Source organism: Octopus bimaculoides, chromosome 21 (assembly GCF_046866305.1).
Source record: "Octopus bimaculoides isolate indiv1 chromosome 21, ASM4686630v1, whole genome shotgun sequence".
NCBI lineage: Eukaryota > Metazoa > Mollusca > Cephalopoda > Octopoda > Octopodidae > Octopus > Octopus bimaculoides.
The window spans coordinates 21451914-21474203 of record NC_142948.1 but is presented as its reverse complement, the minus strand read 5'-3'; the positions used below and the strand labels follow the sequence as shown (position 1 = coordinate 21474203).

Sequence of the window (22290 nt, the reverse complement as noted above, 5' to 3'; positions counted from 1 at the left end):
AAAAAAACAAAAATAAAAAAACCAAACAAATTCCATGTCCCCACCCATCAAAATTTGTGGTCTTGTAACAATGTTAGAAATTCCTATTCAGATTAAATCTCACCAAATTTAATTTTTGCTTTTCACCCTTCCAGGGTCAATAAAATAAGTAACAGTTATGAACTGGGATGTTCTCACCCACTCAATCTGTGGCTTTCTATCATTGAGAAACAAAAAAAAAAAGAAGAAAAATATTCATTATTAAGGGTGGTGAGTTGGTAGAATCACTAGAGCATGAAATACTTCCTGGAATTTTGTTCCAGCTCTTTATGTTCTGAGTTCAAATCCTGCTGAGATTTGCCTTTCATTCTTCTGGATACATAAAATAATGTACCAGTTAAGTACTGGAGTTGATAATCCTTTCTACTAAAGCACAAGGCCTGAAATTTGGGTGGGGGGAAAACTAGTTGATTACATTAACCCCCAGTGTTTCACTGGTATTTAATTTATCAACTCTGAAAGGATGAAAGGTGGAATTTGAACATAATAATAATAATAATAATAATCATGGACTGTTCTGTAGAGCTTCTACATAAAGTTTGTCTCTTAGGAACAAGAAAGATTATCAAAAGAGTTTTGAGCATTTAAGAGATTATTGAAAGCTTGTGGATATCTAAGGTTACATGTTGTAAGCCGTTACCCACATAAACTCTACTAAGAATAAGAGCAAGCCTGAGTCAAATCCAATAATAATCAGGAAGAGAAGATGATGACTTAGCATTGGAAGTGAAGCACATCCAGAGAAGCTCAAAAGTGAGTGTGATATCTATCGCAATTGGTGCACTTGGGACTGTCTAAAAGAAAGCAATGTTCCGGCACGAAAAGCTGAAAATAACTTCCAATAAAGTTATAGGAAGTACAAAGTTGGCAGCAATACTTAGAATAGTGTGTTTCTTTTTTCTGTCAGCAAAGAACACATCTCTTTAACAACAGTGATCAGACATTTACATTTGAATCTGCCAAACATATTAAGAGTAAACAGATACATTACTGGTTGGTCTTCCTTTGAACTCAAAATGTAGAAAACAAGAAGAAATGTCACTAATCATTTTGTTTGATGTGCTAAGGATTCTATTGGCTCACTGTCTTAATAATAATAATAATAATAATAGTTTTGTCTTGGTATAAAAGATGGGATACAGTAAATATACTGCTCAATATTACAGATTTGCTTGTCCGTTGTTTCACCATAACCAGTTGAGCATGTCCCTTGGTGGCTGACGATATGTGCATCTCTGATCATGAGCAGAAGTAGTGGGGGAGCATCATAACGATGTGTTGAGAGAAATTCTTTGGGTTTAAATAATTCACCTTTGGAAACATGGGTGTTTTGTTCATCATCCTTAAACAAACCTTATTCAGGGACCTATTGAGCAGGATGGGCTACTCAACCTGAAGAAAATTACAACCAGGTCCCACCTGCAAAGTCATGTGCTGTTTATATCAATATGAGATCACCATATTGTGGACATATGATTGTGATGCATGTGCCTGGTGTACTCTTATAAGACAGGTAGTCAATTGAGCTTCATGTATTTGTATCCCAGTGTCAAAGAGAAAAAGAATTAATAAAAAGTTAATATAAAAAATAACTAACAGTACCTGTGGAAATTCCACAGTTATTTTGAAAATTGTGTGATGAAGTTATATATTTTTCTGAAATATTTGATTCTTGTGAAAATCCACATAAGTAGTATTGAAAGTGCAATCTATCTATCTACCTACTTATCTATACATCATAGTCTACTGATTTTTATGTTGATGTATGAATCTGTCTACTTTAACAATATGGACAAACATTAAAACCAAATAACTACAAAAAAAAAATACTAAATAATTGTGGTGCCCCAGCATGACCTCAGCTTTTGGGCTGCTACACACAAAAAAGTAGAAGTAACATCCACAGCTTTTTGCTAAGGTTATTTCACTTTGATTTAACTATGTATCCACATATCTAGTCATCTGTCCTTCTATCTATCTATGAACAACAACTAAAGTTTTATTTCTGCTGTCTGTCACAATATTCTATTATACTACTTTTAAAATCATGTCACTGCATTCCTTCCAGTCAACACTCTTTCTTTCTCTCTATTTGTCTCACTTCAACTATACCACTTACCCCTCCACTTAACATGTTATTATATTTCTCTCTCTACTTTCTACCTCTTTCTTCAATTAACTAACCATACAACATGATAACAATACCTTTTCTCTTGACTATCAGCACTAACACTCTCTCTCTCTTTTTCATTTCTCTCTTGAACTAACCACTTGACAGCGTCTTAGTGTAATAACTATTACTTTCCCTCTACCTTACATCATTAACACTTCTCTCTCTTTCTCCCTCACTCTTTTTCTCTTGCTCTTCACCTCTCCCTCAAGCTAATTTCATGACAGCATAACGCATTTGACCTTAGTATACTAAAATATAGATAATTGTTTCAAATTTTTGCACAAAGCCAGAAATATTTTTTATGGGGTGGGGTTTGTCAATTGACACCAGTATTTGGCTGGTACTTGATTTTATTGAGCCCAGAAGGATTAAGGAGCTCCTGATTGACCATGAAAACCATCTGATAACAATAACTGGCTGATAATAACTTTATATAAAGAGGTAGGGACCCACTTAATTTGATGACAATAACCATCTGATAACAATAACTGATTGAAATATTTAAAAATCTAGTTTGGTAACTACTAAGGTTGATAATAATAATTATCTGTTATAATTCTTAATATGTTGGATTATTATAACGCCCACTTTAGTATACAGCATACTTAGTAAAACTAGTAAAGACATGACAACCTCTGACCACCTACTACGTACTCTGGTACTTCACATACTTCTCTTTACCTATAATGACTAGGTTATTCTATTCGCCATGTGAGAGGGGTGTACCATTATTATTAATTCCCTACATCTCCCCTTTTAAGTTTTTCATAGGAAGTGTCATTTTATTTAGCAATAATTTTTTTTATTCACCCCATCTCCCTTTTTGAGTTTTTTTCTCATTTTTTCATACAATTTAATATTTTTTGTGCTTGGCATCTATTTTCAGGAGCTCTGTATGTTTTCTTTTCCTCTCACTTGTATGCCTGGATTCAGTGGCGTTGGTACTTGGAATGTATCGTACAACCATTCCATCAGTTACTCCAACTTCTTTGGTTCGCTTTCCATGAATCTCTTTTTCAATTGGCTCCTGTGTCTCTTTCGTATATGCCTTTTCTACTTTTTACCCAGTACATCATTTTACCTTTGCATTTGGTAATTACGCCATCTTCCCAACTCTGCTTTCCATTCTTGTATGTCCTCATAAACACTTTTTCACTAATCTTAAAGAATCTTGCTATGTCTTCCCTGGCACTTTGTCTTTTCTTGCCAGATAGCAATTTATCAAAGACCGATTTTACTTTCCTTGCAAACATCAGCTCCTGCTGGTATATTCAGATTTGGTGTCACACGGTACACTCTTAAAAATGTGACTTCTTTACTTGATTTTCTAAGGGCTCTTTTGAAGATATTGACAAAGCGTTCTGCCTGTTCATCAGATCTGGAATAGTATGGCGCCGTAGTTATATGTTCTACCATGAACGTCTCACAATTTTTTTAAAAATTCACTACACACAAACTGCATTCCATTGTCAGACACTATCTTGTCTGGGATGCCAAATCTTGCAAACAATTCATCTAAAAAATTTATCACAGTTGAGGAGATTGGTTTTTCACAATTGCAAATTTCAAGCCATTTCAAAAAACTATCATCTACCATTAAATAGTAAGAACCATTTAAAGGACCAGTAAAATCGATGTGTAGTCTCAACCATGAAGCATCTACTTTGGAACAATGTTTACTTTTTATTGTGGGCAATTTTTCATTTCGTTTTACTGCAATTTTTGTTTCAGTCCCTCAGCTGCATTTGAACCTTCGACTAAACCGACTATATTTCCACTTAAAACACTTATGGGTATATTCCACAACTTGAATAGTTCCATATACTCTGTGCCAAATAAATTACATGAACTTTTTAATACATGTATCTTTGCCTTTTTTGTTTGACCTTGAAATGTTACATTACATGCGAATTCATCAAAAATATATAATCTTTTCCCCATAACACTATGTGCTACCTTTTTAGATTTAATTAATTTTGGCTTACCGACATATTTCCAAGTTTTTTCATTTATAATGGTGATATCACAAGTGTCCAACTGCATTTTAACACTAGTATTTCTGATTTTCACCTACATGAATTTCCTCATCATTATATTACCAATTTCTTTCTTTGTTCTGACGTTTTGCCATCTTTGTTCTGCAGTATGTCTATATACATCCAGTATTACCACAATGAAAGTACTTTCATTGTGGTAATACTGGATGCATTTTAAAATGGACAATTTTTCCTCAGGTGTATACCTCCACATGCAAAACATGGGTTTATTTCCTGATTTTTGTTGTGTTTTTTAGAAAATACTTTATCTCTATTCTGACTATTTCACACTTGCTTTACTTGGAAACAATCTTTACATTCAATTTCCTCCATGTCATGTCTTGATTTGTCTATCGTTTCACATTCTACTGACACCTGCCGTAGGGTTACATCCTGGTTTTGTTTCAGTTTTGCGAGAATTCTAGTTCTAACTTCTGGGTCTCTTTCGACAGCAAGTCTGTGTATAAAAATCAGGCATTTGAACATATCTGGTATTAATTCATCTAGCTTAAACTTCTTGCATTCCCAGCATATGTGATGTAGTCCTCATTGTTGTTTTTTTCTATGTTCAGACATTTCCAACGTGTGTTGAACAATGAGCTTTTTTCACTGAAAATTTTACACAATATATCTATTGTGTCATTAAAGTTTATGTCCAAAGGTTTTCTTGGGAGTACATAATTACTGTATCATTCATGTTCTGTTGCCACTGGTTTTCTCAAGATTAAGTGTGCTTTCATCTCGTCGTCTCAATCTTTACATTCCTTCTCGAAGATTTGCTCATGCCTTCTGTAGTATGTTTTTAAGGTAACTCCTTCGTCAGATTTGTAATTGAACTGTTATGGAGTTTGTGACATAGTCTGTCAAGAACACTTTTTCTGACTTTCCTGACAACTTCAGTAATTGCAGCATTTGTTGCTGTAATATTATTTGTTGTTGTTGTTGCTGCTTCAGCTGTTGTTCTTGCAGTCGTAGCTGCTGCTGCTGTTGTTTGCAACTCGAGCAAACCAGACAACAAATTTTCCATAATTTTACGATTTTATTTTGTAAAATTCGCACAACAAAACTTTGTAAGTTTATGAACTCTTTGAGTTTCTATTAACTCCACATGAATTGGTTTATCCTCATCAAGTTTATTAATTCCTCGTGAGTTGTTTAAATCCTTAATATGTTGGATTGTAATAATGTTCACTTTGGTGTAGACATGACTATCTCCGACTGCCTACTACGTACTCTGGTACTTCACGTACTTCTCTTTACTTCTAGCGACAAGGTTATTCCATTTGTCACATGGGAGGTGTGTACGATTATTACTAATTCCCTACAACATTATCTGATAACATTAACTGATTATAATAAGCAACATTTACTGACTGTATTTTAAAGCAGACATTAAAAACATAAAAGCTATTAAATTCCATCAAATGTTACTTTTCTTTAAATTTACAGGTCTTTTGCTTTCTCATTTTTAAAATGGATGGCAAAGGTTTGCTTTTGAGATGTTGTTATGTTAATGGACCCATAAAATAGGAGCAGAAATATAAATAGTACAGCAACAGGTGAAAAAGGCTTACACTGAAAATGAAGACAAACAGACAGATAAGGATTGTTACAAAGTTATGAATAAAGGTTTAAAACATTGGAAGGTGGAGCCGTAATGAATTCATTGATCAACATTTACAGAGGAGAGGGAAAAGGAAAGGGACAAAAGATACATATAAAAGGTGGGAAAGGGAGAGAAACTGACAAGAGTAATACAGTGAGAGAGGGGGAGAGGGAGGGAAAGGAAGAAAGCATAGATAGAACTAGAGCAATTGTAAGAGAGAGAGAGAGAGAGAGAGAGAGCAATGATGTAAGTGTGAGAGAGCGAAGAGCTGAAATAGGGAAATACACACACACACACATATATATATACCTCTTTACAGGTCAAATACTCTAAGTGCCAACCATATATTTGTTCTGACCTGGTGGCCAATGTACTTCTGATTTCTTATAAGGAAGCAAAGCAATCCTTATAATTTTTTCTGAACAGGGTTCTGAAGAGAGCTAAGATGTTACAAAAACATCTATAAAAGGCATTTTAAACTGACTTTGGTTGTTTTTAACACTTTCTGCTTAAAGCAAGAACTTTTCTTCATGGCAAGCTGCAGTGAAAAAGGCCTTTTTACAGATCAAACATATTTGAACTGATCTAAAGTTCGCTCATTTTACATCACTGCTTTGAGTGTCAAACATGTTTTGTTCACACTCTCAGTCATATTAATCTTGAGAGAATGGAAACAATGAGAGAACTCGTTAATCTTGCCAAATGTATGACAACCTCTCTAAGGCTAATGCCATGGATAAAAAAGCACTTCCTTTCCCACTTCCTATACTCTCTAAAGTGGTTGGTGCAAGGGAGGGCATCTAGGTACAGAAATCATACCAAAAATGGAATGTATGACTAAGACATGGTCCTCTAAGCTATCTATAAGAACAATAGTTCTGAACAATAAGAACTTACATGCACCATGGAAACCCATCTAACCCATGCCAGATTGGAAAGCAGACATAAAATACTGATCATGATGAACATAAATGTATATGTATACCACTTTTCTCTTGCTTTTCCAACTGGAGTAGCCATATCTGTCTTCTACAGCAAGACACCTGATCCTGTCTATCATACTTTTACCTATGAACACCTAGTATAAAGCTTACAGCTGTTTCTGCTATAAGATGCAGTGTACTCATAACTAAGTACCAAAGTAATACTATAGCTTCATCAGAGCATCAAATACGAAGTGCTACAAGATGTTATTTAGGCACACAATTATGAGTCCACTGCATCTTATAGCAGAAACAGCTGTAAGATAATGAAGTTCATAAAATGATAGTTTATTCCTTTGTCATTTTATTTTCCTATTACAGCTCTGTACTCAACTAATGCTTTGTTTTGAAGCATATGTATATTGAGTAGTATACCAGGTTATTAGTCTTGCAATGCCTAAGCTATATATACGCATGCACACACACACATAGGGAAAGATGGGAAGCAGGAGTGGGTGGAGAGAGAGAGAGAGAATGATTTGAGGAAATTGTAGAGCTAGCTTTAAGCAACGCTGAGCAAACAGTAAGAAATAAGGAAAAGTTTATCGAAATTAAAGAACAAAGGAAAGTGGTTAAAGAAATAAACAAAAAAAAAAACAGAAAAAATTAAAATAAATTATTAAAAATTAAAAACAAATACTAACTAAATATAAAAAAAAATCAAAAGGAAAAACAAAAATAAAAAGAACTTTTTTCCCTGACCCCCAAAAATAAAAAAAAAGATTAAATCCATAACAAGCAGCAGCTCTATGGAAGGATATGGAATCAGGTAGGAGTAGCAGCAGCAGGAGTAGTAGTAGTAGTAGGAGCAACACAGCAGTTGTAGTGGCAGCAGCAGTAGTAGTAGTAGTAGCAGCAGCGAGAAACAACATTCAGGAAGGCAGGCTGTTCTACATGGTAGTCAGCATATATGACAACGATGACAGCAGGAGGATGATGGAGCATATGAAAGACACAGGGAAGAAGACGACACAGAAACACACACAATTAAATGTCAGGATTATTACCACCTTTGCTGTCGTCGTGATTCTCTTCAAAATCTATGTTGCCAAGATGTAAAACTGCTGCTATCAAACCAAAAATAGACATCTTTTCACCATCTCCGATTCCCATTTTGGCCATGGCATCTGCAGTAAGTTTGAAGTCCTTGACGTCGTCAAGAAGTGGATCATAAACACAGCCCTAAAAAGAAAAACAACAAAACTAAACAATAAACAAAAACTGAGTGAAGTGCAGGTGTGGCTGTGTGGTAAGAAGTTTGCTTCCCAACCACATGGTTCTGGGTTCAGTCCCACTGCAAGGCACTTTGGGCAGGCATCTTCTACTATAGCCTTGGGCCAAACAAAGCCTTGTGAGTGGATTTGGTTGACATGGAAACTGAAAGAAGCCAGTCATATATACATACATATATGCGTGTTTCTCTTTATGTCCGTGTTTGTCCCCCACCACCACTTGATAACCAGTGTGGATGTGCTTATGTTCCAGTAACTTAGTGTTTTGGCAATCAAATAAGAGACTAATAGAATAAGTACCAGGCTTAGAATAAAGAAAAAATAAGTCCTGGGGTTGATTCACTCAACAAAAAATTCTTCAAAGCTGTGCCCCAGGATGGTTGCAGTCTAATGACTGAAACAAGTAAAAGAAATAAAAGAATATATCTCAAGTAGAATCACCATGACAGTGTGTTTGCATGTGTGTGAGAGAGAGAAAGAGAGGTGTACCTTTTGAATTACATGTAAAACCCATCTACATACTTCTATACCTTCACTGGAAAGGTATGGATCACCCTGATATTTGCCCAAGATACCACACAGTAAGAGTGAACCCAGGAGTTTGTGTTTGTGAAGCAAATTTCTTAACTATTCAACCATACTGTACCCGCAGTGAAACAGTAACTACTGCCACATGGTTGAATGTAGGTGTGAAGGAACTATGGATGGTCTGTATTGGAAAATAGTAAATACAAAAAAAAATCTGGGAAGTGTAGTTATTTTGAAGATTAATATTTTGGACAGATAAGGCACTTTATCAATGACAAGATAAAATACATTGATAATGCTAAATAAATAGATTGGAAGTAATGCAAAAGAAAAGAAAAAATAGTAAAAAATAAAGGGTGGGGAGAGGGAAAGGGAGAGTAAGGTGATGGGGAAATAGATGATATGCTACTTACCCTGTCTGGTTTCCGATTTTTCTCTTTGGCATCTCCAGAGGCAAAAAATTGCATACATCCACCATTCAAATACTGTTTGTTGTAAAAAGAGAAAAGAGAGGATGAGTGAAAAAAAAAAAACAATTTATAAATTCATTTTATAACAAAATAACCCTCTTAATGCCAGCCTGCCTAAGACCACCCACAAGTTAAATCTGTCTTGAGTTCACAAGATTATGCCAGAGCTAATTCCAGTTTCCATGGCATGTAAAAAACTGACAGTGCAAAACTCTTTCTGGATGGGATGCCAGTCTCCTGCAAGCTGCTGTTAATATTCATTTCAGTTGAGTAAACTGGAAGAATGTGAAATGAAGTGCCACCCACTCTGAGAATGGAACCTACAACTTTACAATTGTAAACCTGACACCCTAACCATGAGGCTATACAACTTCATAAGACTGCCTAAGATGTTATGATAGGGAGACACACCTGTTCAAGTTTAAATTAAAAAAACTTTCATCAAAATTTTATGCAAGAACTATAATGCAAATTTATATTCCAAACATGAACTTAATAACGGAAAAATAATTCACTAAATTCCTCCAAATTTTGATTAATTTCAAGATGTTAAAACACAAGAAGTTTATTTTATTAAATGACAATAAATAAAAGAAAGAACTATATTATAAAAAAATGAATGGGTTAGTTATTGAGTAAAAACAATCTAGTATTAAATTTGAAGCTGGCATTTGGAAGCAGGAATCCTGTTCACATATTCTTTTGCAGATCTTCAGACTGATATTAATCACATCAATTGCGAGAATAATTCCTTTTCATGAGGTTTAATACCATTTAACACATTAGTGCATCTTGGTTTTAGAGAGTCAGTACATTATAACCTTGTGGATCATGACAGATAACTAAAAGGTTTGACAAGGAGGGCATCTGATCATTGAAACAAAGGCAGAGTATTTCAACAGAATTATGGTAACAAAAGAGTTAATAATGGTCTCAAATTTTGGCACAAGGCCAACAATTTCAGGCGAAGGGAGTAAGTTGATTACATCAACCCCAGTACTCAACTGGTACTTATTTTATCGACCCCAAAAGATGAAAGGCAAAGTCAATGTCAGCAGAGTTTGAATTCAGAACATACAGATGGACAAAATGCCACTAAGCATTTTGCCCAGCATGCTAATAGTTTTGCCAGCTCACAGCCCTAAAAAATAAAGAGTTAATAATGACAAAATTATTTCTTCATTATCAACAAAATTAATTGAAACAAAGGCTGTATATTTCAACAGAAATATGGAAACAAAAGGTTAAGTATGAAGTTACTCACACGAAAACTTTGTGGGTTGCTGAGTTTTAGCTTCTGTCTCAAATCATCTGGGGCACCAGCACACAAACGGTAAAAAATATGGTAATTCCGTTCATCTTTTCCTTGGACACAAATCCGAGATTTTTCCAAAAGATAATGGGATATGAAGCCCCCGGCGACAGAGGCCTGTAAAAACAACAATAAAAGAGAGATACATGAAGGGAGAGTCTCAGTGAGCAGAGAGTAAATGGGAAATAGAAATAGACAAATGAAAGGCTTAGGAATCTGATTATTTAAACATCAAGAATTAATAATAAATGCAACCTGTGTGTGTGTGTGTGTGTGTGTGTGTGTGTGTGTGTGTGTGTGTGTGTGTGTAAAAGAAAGTATAGGTATAAAGGAGTGTGTGTATGTGTTTGAGCATGTGCAAGTGTGTGTCCATGCATACAAATGTGCATGAGTGTTCATAAACCACAGGTTTGCTTGACCAAAACAGTGATATGATATTTATATTCCTTGGTGACATTATGACTAGTTGTTTTGCATTTTGTGAGACCTATTAAATAAGATATCCTTTAACTAAAAAACAGGGAAGAGTTGTTGATAGGAAGAGCATCTGGTCATAAGATCCCCACTCAAATACATCCCTATTAACATGGAGGATGCAGAGGGGCTGGCATGGGACCACCAGTGATGAAGAGCACTGGTGGACCTGGTCAGTTCTATGCATGATGACACCTCTAAGAATGATCCCTAGCGTCACCTAGCAAGAGCATGAAGCCAAGCCTTTAGCATTCACTTTTCCAAACTTGAATGGGTCATATGAAATTTATTGAAGATGCTCTTCCTGTCACCAACCCTCATTTCTTTCCAAGTAATGTAATATTTCCCTGCAGTCAAACATTTTAACAGAGGATTGGAAAATGAAGGACATCACTTATTTGAAATTCAAGTTGGATATGGCTTGAGTCCTCCTGATTGGGTAGATTATCAGCAGTTTGCTTAGGACCATACAGACTTAATTCAACAATGTTTGTGGTCTGAGAGTGTTGCTGGAGTCACCTTCATATTGTGGATAAGATCCACATTATTTGTGAAGCAGAGGTCCAAGATGTTGTTTCCCCTGGTTGGCTTCAGTATCACTGGTTCCATGAACAGCATATTAGAAAGTTCAAGTAATGACTCTACATACTTTTGTTCATGCAGTGACATCCCAGAGAGGATGTGACCTTCTGGTCTTTTAACATTTGGGAGATTGAAGTTACCCAAGAGGAGCATATTAATGTGCTGATCTAGGTGTGCGTGTGTGTGTATGCATGCGTGATTGAAGGCTTGTACAACAACTGTGATATGGCTGATTATATTTGGAAAAATGCTTTTTCCTAATTACAGACAGATGCAAACAACACCACACACACACACAACGTAACATACACAAAAGACACACTCTCATTCACAAGACAATACTCTTACCTTCTTGTCAAAATGTATTTCAACAAATTTCCCAAATCGACTGCTGTTGTTATTTCTCACAGTCTTTGCATTGCCGAATGCTTCCAACAAAGGATTTGCTGCCAAATAAATGGAAATTTCATTTGTTTTAAAATAGAATTATTTCACTGTTAATACATTAAGGCAAATTCAAAATGAATTCCTGATTGCTTCTGTTTTTTTTTTTTCTGTCAGCAGAGAACAATTCCTCTCTTTATCAACAGCGATCAGACATTCACATTTGAATTTGCCAAAACATATTGGTTTCAAGTATTGGCACAAGGTCAGCAATTTTGTGGGAGTAGGTAAGTTGATTATATGAACCCCAGCGCTCAGCTGGTATTTATTTTATTGAACCCGAAAGGATGAAAAAGCGAAGTGAACCTCAGCAGGATTTGAACTCAGAACATAGAGATAGCCAAAATGCCACTAAGCATCTTGCCTGGCTTGCTAACAATTTTTCCAGCTCACCTGCCAAAGTTACTTTTGTCTTTCAACCTTCCAGATTCAAAAACATGCCCACAAATTTGTGGCCTTGAATCTATGTTGAAAATCATTGTTGTTTTTCTTTACTACAACTACTACTACCACCACCACCACTGTTGTAACTTCAGGGGAGTGGGTAAGTTAATTATAATGACTTCAATACTTGGCTGGTATTTATTTTATTGACTCCAAAAGGATGAAAAGACAAAGTTGATTTAGCAGAATTTGAACTTGGAATGTAAGGATGGACAAAGTGCTGATAAGGATTTCGCACAGTATGCTAACAGTTTAGCCAGTTTGCTGCCCTCATCTGTCAAAACATATTATGAATAAATAGATGTGCCACTGGTTGAGTTCTCGCTTTTCTGCATACACCCAATGAATTATTAAACATTTGGCATCAACAAATAATTCATTAGTTGATTTCTATGAATAAGAGCTCATGTTCTTGTTAGACTCATCAGTTGGCAGAGGGAGGGGACACACAATGAGGTCAAAACATGCTGTAACTCAAAGTCCCCTTACACCTGCGAATCATGTGTGTTATGAATACACATCATTTAAAGAGAGGTGTTCTCCATAGTGGAACTAGCCAATGAAAAATGCAGATGCATACTAACAATATTCTTAACAATTAAACCTGGAAAATTAGAGGACAAAAAAAAAAAAAAAAAAAAACTCATTAAAATTAGAGCTTAAAATATTGCTGCTAAAATTAAAATGTACCTCTTAGGTGCTTTTCCATATTTTTTTCAAAATTCAATTAATTTCACTTTTCCTTTATTATTTTAATTTTATTTTTTGTACTAAATGAATTAATAAATAAATTTTTAATTTTACTTTTAGCAGCAATATAAGTTCTAATTTTAATGAATTTTTTTTTTGTTTTCTATTTTTCCAGGTTTAATCATTAAGAATATTGATAGTATGTGTCCACATTTTTTATTGGCTAGTTCAGTGTTTTTAGACATTGCAGTAATAGTAAAATTTTAATTAAAAATATATAAAACTATCATTTTTTGCAGTCATTTTGAATTCAAAAATTTCCAAGAAAATTCGAACAAAATTATGATTTTTTCATTTGACTAATTCTCATTTAGAAATTAAATTAAAAATGAATGATAATCATTGCAACTTTGCCTTTTCTGGACATAATGTACATACTGTAATTTTGGTACTGTACAGAGACAAAGTTACAAATGAATATATTTAAAGAATTTTTTAAATAATTGAAAAAAAAAATAAGAATGCAAATTTAATAAAATGACTTTATTTTAAATAAATTAAATTCAATTAATATTGAATAGAATATAATTACAAGTAACATTTGCCTTTTCTGAACAGCCTTACTACAGACTTCAGTAATGCTGAGTAGTGTCCCTTTAATATCATGCAAAAATTTGAGAATTAAAATTAAATATCTTTTTTTCTAATGGATAAAATTTTACAAAACCTTTACCAATATATTCTTTTAACATTTCTCTTTCATATTAATATCAATATAATAATTTTTAATCAAAATTAAAAGAATGGTGTGGATTCAAAGTGTCGATGTCGGGCATAACTACCAGTCAGTCATCCAGTTTGGTCTATACATTTTTTCTTTTAACTTTTGTTCTACTGCACCAGATTTGAAGTATTTTATGTCTAAATGTAGCTTTATCACCAGTCAAACATAATTCAAAAAACTTAATTTGATTTCAACTAAAATTGAATTAGTGAGACTGCTTGGAAGACGCTGACTGTGACAAAAAAGCTACATTAAGATTATTATTCAACTACTACCGTAGTTGAATGATGATCAACTACTACTGTAGATGAATGATGATAACAAGCAATGATCAGACATTCATGCTTAAATCTGCCAAGACATATTAAGAATCTATTGATAGGTTATTGTTTTGATTCTTGCTGTTCTATGTACACTCCATGAATTTAATATATTGTGGATGTTTTACAATTAATTTTGAAATTAATCAAGAATTTGGAGGGACTTAGAATTATTTAACCATTAAGACAGTGCTCAGAACATAACTAAAGATTCTTTAATAAAATTACAATAAAATTTATAATCCAAAATTACAATTGAATAACAATAAAAAAAAAAGACAAGCTGAATTAATAAATCATAAAAGAATGGTTAAACACTACTTTGGATTCATGTAAAGTTAATAATAAGATGTGAACCATATTTAAATTTGAAATAATTCTCTAACTGTCCAGTTTTTGAGACATTATGATTTAATGGGTTAAGTAGAGAATATCATACTCCAAGTTCAACTACAACTGTTACTCTGCCATTAACAAAGATTCTGCATTACACAGAATGTGGCAGAAAATTCTTGTCATTGTTGTGGCACTTGTGAAGTTAGGTATGTGGTATCTTCATGTTGTTTATGTTTTACCATTTCTTTTTCTTTCAATTACTATCGTGGTTTGGACTGGTAGAAACTATGCATTTGCTGTTTGAAATGTTTATCAGGAATTACAAATTTGAGGGGCGGGGGTTTGCTACACCCAACATCAAAGGAGGCAAAAAAAAAAAAAGGGATTTTGTTTGTTTTATTCTTAGATATAATGTTACATTTTGTGAGAAAAGGTAGAAACAATAGAGAAACAATGGTAGAAATAACCTACATTCCACAATCCTTTGTTCAATGGCTCCAGCATGAGTACCCCAACTCTCTGTCAAGTATTTTAAGATGTATTTTGTGGATTCAGTTTTACCAGCTCCAGATTCACCACTGACAATAATTGACTGACTTTGTTTCAACACTTTCATATCTCGGTATGCTTTGTCACCTGAAACAGGTAAAAAATAACAATGAAAGAAATATTGATTAAGCCATTCATGAATAAAATTAAGTTTTGATTTTGATTTCCAAGAATTTTGATCTGAAACTATGCATTTAAACTAATGTTATATTTGGGAAGAGTCACAACTAATAAAACCTATAAACACATGTACCAGTTGTTGCTTGTCTATATTTCACTTCTCTTTTCCTCCCAAAGTTCTTGCCACACCATCTCTGCAACCTTCTCTATGGATAAAGATGTTCAAATGATCAGTTGGAAAGGCATCAGATTTGATTTGCGAAAAAAATTGGTAGTGGGCAGAGGAAAGAAAAAGTATAGAATAGCAACAACTGGTGTCTTTATATTGTCCTGATATGATTTCTAAAATATAACAGAAAGTTCAATTTTCATTCTACAATTTAATAAGAAATAAATAACCCTAAAAACAAACAGTATGGATGAAAAAAATCATTAAAAAATATGATTATGCAAAACTGCATATTCATCATCATTATCATCACTACCATCATCATTTAATGTTAGTTCTCCATGCTGGCATGGGTTGGATGCACCAGCAAGAGCTAGCAAGCCAAGAGAACTGTGCTTTGATGTGATTTGCATGTGTAGCTAGATGCCTTTCCTAATGCCAAACACTTAATAGAGTGTAATGGATGATTTTTAGGAGGCACTGGACCAGTAAGGTCACCAAGAAACTAACAAGGCAAGAACCCTCAATTGGTGGGGAAGTAGTAGTAGTGAAGGAGGTGACTGTGCCAGATGAGTTTAAATACTATAGTCCTACCCATGTCAACATGGAAGGCAGACGTTAAACAATGATGATGATGAAAGGTTAAATATGATAAATGATGAGGTTAAATATGATAAATGGACAACATTAATTATATTTAAATTTGAATACTTAAATTCGATATAAATACTTTGTAATAGTATAATTTCTTGAATTCCCTTTTTTGAAGGGTGATAGCAAATTATCAGATTAACAGGTTAAGAAGAGAATATGGACTGTCCAGTTCCATCACAGCTGTTGAAGAATAAGAATTGGGAATGTGTATCATGTTTAATGCATAGATGCCAGGGAAATATGTCCTTACATATGAGACAAAGGACAGGCAAATAGCTAATGAAATAGACTAAATTCTGCATGGCTATCATCTTGTAGTGTGCTCAAACAGGTCTGATATTCATCACCGTAAGGAAAATAATAGAAATTACAATAACATATGTTCATGGTGACATATCTTAGGTTGTAATCACTGGAACTTTTTTCAACCCCCAGATACAAGGGGGTAAAGTCAACCTCCAGTGAGAATCATACTCAAAACCTAAAGCTACATAACTCAATACTACAAGGTATTTTATCCCCCACCCCACCCCATTGATGTCCCCGGCTGCCAAATCAAAGTTCCTACATTAAATAATAACAAAAAATAGATGAAAGTAAAAAAAAAATATTTACTTACCAATAGCAAATACATGGGGAGGCATGGTTCCTAAAGATTTTCCACAATAGTCTTGTATTGTCTTTGAAGAGTACAAATCCTTGATCACATAATAAGGATTAATTGCAATCAATATATTGGCTGTATACGTCTACAAAGATCAAAAAAGAAAAAAAAAAGCAATGAATGAATTGTCATTTTATCAATATTTTTTATAAGTAAATGATACTGAATATTTTAAACATCCATTTGAGATGATAAAAGGTAATAAATAAATAAATAAATAGAATCAATAAAGGGATCTGAATCTGATATAACCATGTTTAAACATTTATAAGACTTGATTTAACAATCATGGAATGATAGGTGTTCAGTTCTATTTATAGACTACAAAGTGCATGGCAACTTCACTAGTGTTGGTGCTATGAAAAAAGAAAAAAAAGAGAAAACAGCACTTAGCACACTCTAAAATGATTGGTATTAGGAAAGGCATCCAACAGTAGAAAGGAAGCCAAAAATGAGACATCAGAATACAATGGAGTTCTCGGTTCTGTTGGGTCCTCACAGACCATTTAACCATTGCCAACATGGAAGATAGATGTTGAAATAATGACAACAATGACTAGGGTTGTATACTGGGTTGTAGGGATTCTCTTGGACAATGTTTTGGAATGTAGGCAATAGATTGCACTCAAGTAGTTTAGATTATGCTTTTTTGAAATAAAGGAAAGTCAAATGGTATGGTACTTACATAAATCTGGTTCTTGTAATAACGAACTTTACAATTGTGCAGTAATGTTGCCTCATTAAGGTACATAAGAGCACCTGTAAATAGAAAACAAGAGATTATGGAGAATAATATTGAAGTATTAGACACACAAACACAAATATATATTTGTTTATTCATTTTATGTCCATTTATCCATATTAGTGGTAAGCTGGCAGAATCATAAGCATGCAAAGTGAAATACTTAGAGTTATTTCGTCTGTCCCTTACATTCTGAGTTCAAATTCCACCAAGGCTAACTTTGCCTTTCATCCTGTTGGGGGTCAATATAATAACTACCAGTTGAATGCTGGGCTTGATGTAATCAATTTAACTATCTGTGGCTATGAGTATAAAAATGGCATCATTCTGTAGTGCATCGACAGATGGCAGCACACATTTGTGAGTGCAGTGAGAGCTAGCAGTGACCTTCATGGGGAAGTGTGCTGAGTGACATTGCTGTGTTTATTTCACGAGTTGTGAAATTTGTGTCTTTGTGATCACATGAATGCAGTAGTCTGTGATTTTATCATGGACAGGAACAAAGAGCCATCATGAAATTTTGGGTTAAACTTGGGAAGACTGCTACAGAGACATTGAGCATGCTTTGGCAAGCTTATGGTGATGAGGCAATGGGTTGTACTCAATATTTCGAGTGGCACAGGCACTTCAAAAGTAGAAGAATATTCCTGCAAGACCTGCCATGAGCATCAACCCCGAAAATGTGGTATTGTGCATCAAGAATTCTTCCCCCAGGGCCAGACTGTCAATCAAGAGTTCTATTGCAACATTTTGAAGTGTTTGAGGGAGGACATTTGGCGAAAGCAACCAGATCTGTGGAGTGTGAAGAGTTTGATTCTTCATGACAACAATGCACCCTGTCACTCTCGTGACATGATATTGCTTCTGCACCTGCCCTATTCATCAGATTTAACACCTGCAGATTTCCTTCTCTTCCCCAAGATGAAAATGCAGTTCAAAGATCACTGTTTTAACACTACTGTCAAGGTCCAAAGTGACTCACAGAAGGTCCTCAACTTGCTTATGGAAAACAACTTCCAAGCCAGATTCCAAAAGTGGCAGGAACACTGGGACCAGTGTATTGCTGTGTAAGGTGACTATTTCGAAGAAGATGATGTTAAAACTTAGGTAAACAAGTTATTCTTATTAAATACAACTAGTCCAGGAACCTTTTTATACCACCTCGTATATATATATATATATATATATATATATATATATATATATATATATATATATATATTAATGTTTCTTTTTATGTTCAGTTCTAAATAAAAACAATTTTACATTAATCTGATGGGTTACTTTATACTTTTGTCAAGTACAAATTTATTATTGTTATACACAAATGTTGTTGAAAATTACTTTGAAGTTTTGGCCAGTTAAGCCAATGTTGGACGATGGCATAACTGGATGAAACTTTGAAATCATTGTCAACAACATATATATATCATCATCATCATCATCACTGTTTAATGTCCATCTTCTATGCATGCATGGGTAGGACAGTTGACAGGAGCCGGCCAGGTAGAAAATCTACCCAAGGCTACTGTGTCTGTTTTGGCAAGGATTTTACAGCTGGATGCCTTTCCTAACACCAACCACTCTGCAGAGTGGATTCAGTGCTTTTTATGTGGCACTAGCACAGGTGAAGTTAGTTTTGGCAAGAATTTTACAGCTGGATGACCTTCCAAACACCAACCGCATTATTTTTAACTTGGCACCAGCACTGGCAGGGTAAACAAGTAACTCACAAGACATGAAATTATGAGAGGAGCAGGGCATTTGAGGAGGGGAATTTGTGTCAGAGGATGAAAAGTTAGAGTGTGACAAAGAGACAGAGAGACAGAAGCAGGTGTCTTGCCACAACAGAGAGGGGTGTTAGCTGAGGTGATCCAGTATCAAATGATGAAAGGTTAGTGTAACAGGGAAATAGAGAGGCAGAAATAGGTGTCTTGTTAATGGAGGAGGTACATGGTTAACCAGTGAGAGAGGAGATAAAGAGTGAGAGAGGAGATAAAGAGTGAGAGAGAGAGGTACAGAAAGAGGCCAGAGAGAAGTGTAATGATGTAAAGGTGATACTTGGTTACCTAGTCAGAGGAAAAACAAGAGGAGAGAGAGAGAGAGAGAGAGAGTGACCAAATGGAAAGAGAGAGAGAGAGTAGGAAACAGCAAAAGTGTAAGAGAGAGTAGAAGAGAGATGGTGAAGTGTTAGGGTATACTCACAAGTAATAAGAATATGAACATAGAACCTGGTTAAAAAAATACAGAATGGGTGTGGATGGTGGGGTGTGTGGGGAGTAGTGATACAGTGAGCATGGCAGTGAGGGCAAGAAAGGGGATTGGAAAACAATCATAATGTATGAGGAGGAAATGTGAGGAAGAGGAAGATGCAATTAGAAAAGGGGTTCTAATTTGATTTCTTAGGGTAGAGTGGGTGAAAAGAGTGTTGTTACATGTGGGTGGGACACAACTCTTCTAGCACTCAGTTTTGTGGACAGGTCTTCCCTAGGACCCCATATTGAGCCCCAACATCCTAAGATCAGTCCTCACCACTTCATCCCATGTCTTCCTATATATCTATATATATAGACAGGACAAAATAATGGAAACACCTAGCATCATAGCATCATAATTTTGAAATATCTATAAAACCCATCAAAAGCTTGTTTATTTTTATGTTTTTTGATTTATTATTAGTGTTGTGTGGTATGACGTCAGTGTCTGGGGAGGCTGACTGGAAGGGCGAGTCGACAGGAAGGGGAAAAAGGGCAGAGGGAGCCTCGATCGGGATTCGTGCCCTTTTCGAACGGGCTTGTGGTCAGGACAAGACGTGTTAAGCGACGGTCTAGGTTTGGGAGAGGCAGCTGCTATTCCTGGTGTACTTTGGGTCGGGGCAAGCTTCAAGGATTGGATACCGCAAGACAGACTCGCAGTCGAGGAAAGGAAAACCGAGGTAAGGCGATTACATCTACTCGTACGCACACACCACAAGCTATTTCGGCCCCACGTGCAGAAATTCGCCGCGATGGCAGCCACCAAGATTAGGATCGCCAGCGATGTGATCAGGCCTTTTAATGGCGAAGGAGATGTGATGGCTTGGATACGAAAAATTAGGCTCGTTGCCAAGCTGCAAGGAATAAGTGATGTGGCGAGTCTCATGGCTCTATACTTGGAAGGGAGCGCCCTGACCCTCTACCTAGAAATGGACGAGGAAGAAAGATTAAGTGCAGAGAACGTCAAACGGAGGTTGAGGGAAGCGTATATGGAGAGCGAGTATGCTGCCTTCATAAAACTAGGAACGATTAAATGGGGGGGGAGAACAGGTGGATGAGTACGCGGCAGAAGTGCAAAGACTGGCCACGCTGGCTGGGTTTACGGGAGAAGGCCTGGACAGAGCGGTGCGGCTGGCGTTTGTAAATGGATTCCCCGACAACGCAGGGATCCGATTGCAGCAGTTGCCTGGCGGGAGAAAGATGGTGCTCAGCGAGCTAGTAGCGCAAGCTCGCGTGTTGACACAGCACGTCGGACGGAAGCCGATAGCGATGGCGGCGACAGAGGCGTGTTCCGACAGACGACAGCCTGAGAACGGCGTGAGGAAGCCTACCGAGCAACAACAGCGGCCGTTCTCGGGCCGGTGTTTCAAATGTCAGGAGCCGCACATGGCGAGGGAATGCGCCGAATCGGGAGAGTAGGGGTGAACGTGATCTTTAAGATCAGGGTGGCGTGTGGTATGACGTCAGTGTCCGGGGAGGCTGACTGGAAGGGCGAGTCGACCGGAAGGGGAAAAAGGGCAGAGGGAGCCTCGATTGGGATTCGTGCCCTTTTCGAACACGGTTGTGGTCAGGACAAGACGTGTTAAGTGACGGTCTAGGTTTGGGAGAGGCAGCTGCTATTCCTGGTGTACTTTGGGTTGGGGCAAGCTTCAAGGATTGGATACCGCAAGACAGACTTGCAGTCGAGGAAAGGAAAACCGAGGTAAGGCGATTACATCTACTCGTACGCACACACCACATGTTGCTTAACGTGTTTTGCTAGAATTGCTGTTTATTTTCAGATATCATCAGAAAAAGGTAATTAAAACTCATTAAAATGACAGATCTATCAGACTTTCAAAGAGGTCGGATTGTTGGTGCTTGCATGGCAGGCGCTAGCGTAATGAAAACAGCCAAAATGTTTGGTGTCCCGAAAGTACTGTCCCGAAAGTAATGACAACCTTTGAGAAAGAAGGAAAAACCTCATCATCGAAACAAAACTCTGGAAGAATACCAAAACTTTCAGATAGAAAGTTGGACTCTTACATGAATAGTTAGAAAAGATCACAAAAGTACAGCTCCCAAAATTACTGCAGAGCTTAATGACCACCTCGAGAACCTAGTTTCCACAAAAACTGTTCACCGACAGCTGCACAAAGCCAGATTTCATGGGAGGGCTGCAATCAGAAAATTACTACTTTCAAAAACAAACTTTGCAAAGCATTTAGAGAGGAGTAAAACCTACAGAATTGGTCCCTAGAGCAGTGGAAGAATGTTTTTTTCTCAGATGAGTCACCCTTTACCTTATTTCTGACCACTGGCCGAGTATATGTGTGGAAACAGCCAAAAGAAGCATTTGACCCAGACTGCCTTCTTCCAACTGTTAAACATGGAGGAGGATCTGTGATGATTGGGGGGGGGGGGGCTATATCTTGGAAATCCGCCAACCCAATGGTTTCCCTACATGGTAGAATTAATAGTCAAACTATTTAAGCATTTTATCTGATCAAATTCATCCCATGGTTGCGGAAACTGTTTCCGGAAGGAAACACAATCTTTCAGGATGATAACGCACCAATTCACACAGCTAAAGTTGTTACTGAATGGCACAAGGAACATGTCTTCTGACATGTTGGATCCTGTTAAACCATCAAATTTATGCAAGCATAGAAGATAGACATTAAAAGATGACAATGATTATATGT

At 36.1% G+C, this 22290-nt stretch overlaps 1 protein-coding gene across 4 annotated transcripts in view; it reads right to left on the bottom strand.

Annotated features, from left to right (window-relative positions):
• Positions 1-22290, bottom strand: part of LOC106870296 (unconventional myosin-VI) — a 180409-nt gene that overhangs the window by 43868 nt on the left and 114251 nt on the right. For all 4 annotated transcript variants that reach the window (XM_089338913.1, XM_089338914.1, XM_089338915.1 and 1 more), the window contains exons 4-10: positions 17295-17368; positions 16565-16694; positions 14925-15089; positions 11784-11881; positions 10332-10496; positions 9011-9082; positions 7848-8019 (exon numbers count right to left, since the gene is read on the bottom strand). In XM_089338913.1, the coding sequence (XP_089195039.1) occupies positions 7848-8019; positions 9011-9082; positions 10332-10496; positions 11784-11881; positions 14925-15089; positions 16565-16694; positions 17295-17368 (876 nt within the window). The remainder of the gene's footprint in view (positions 1-7847; positions 8020-9010; positions 9083-10331; positions 10497-11783; positions 11882-14924; positions 15090-16564; positions 16695-17294; positions 17369-22290) is intronic.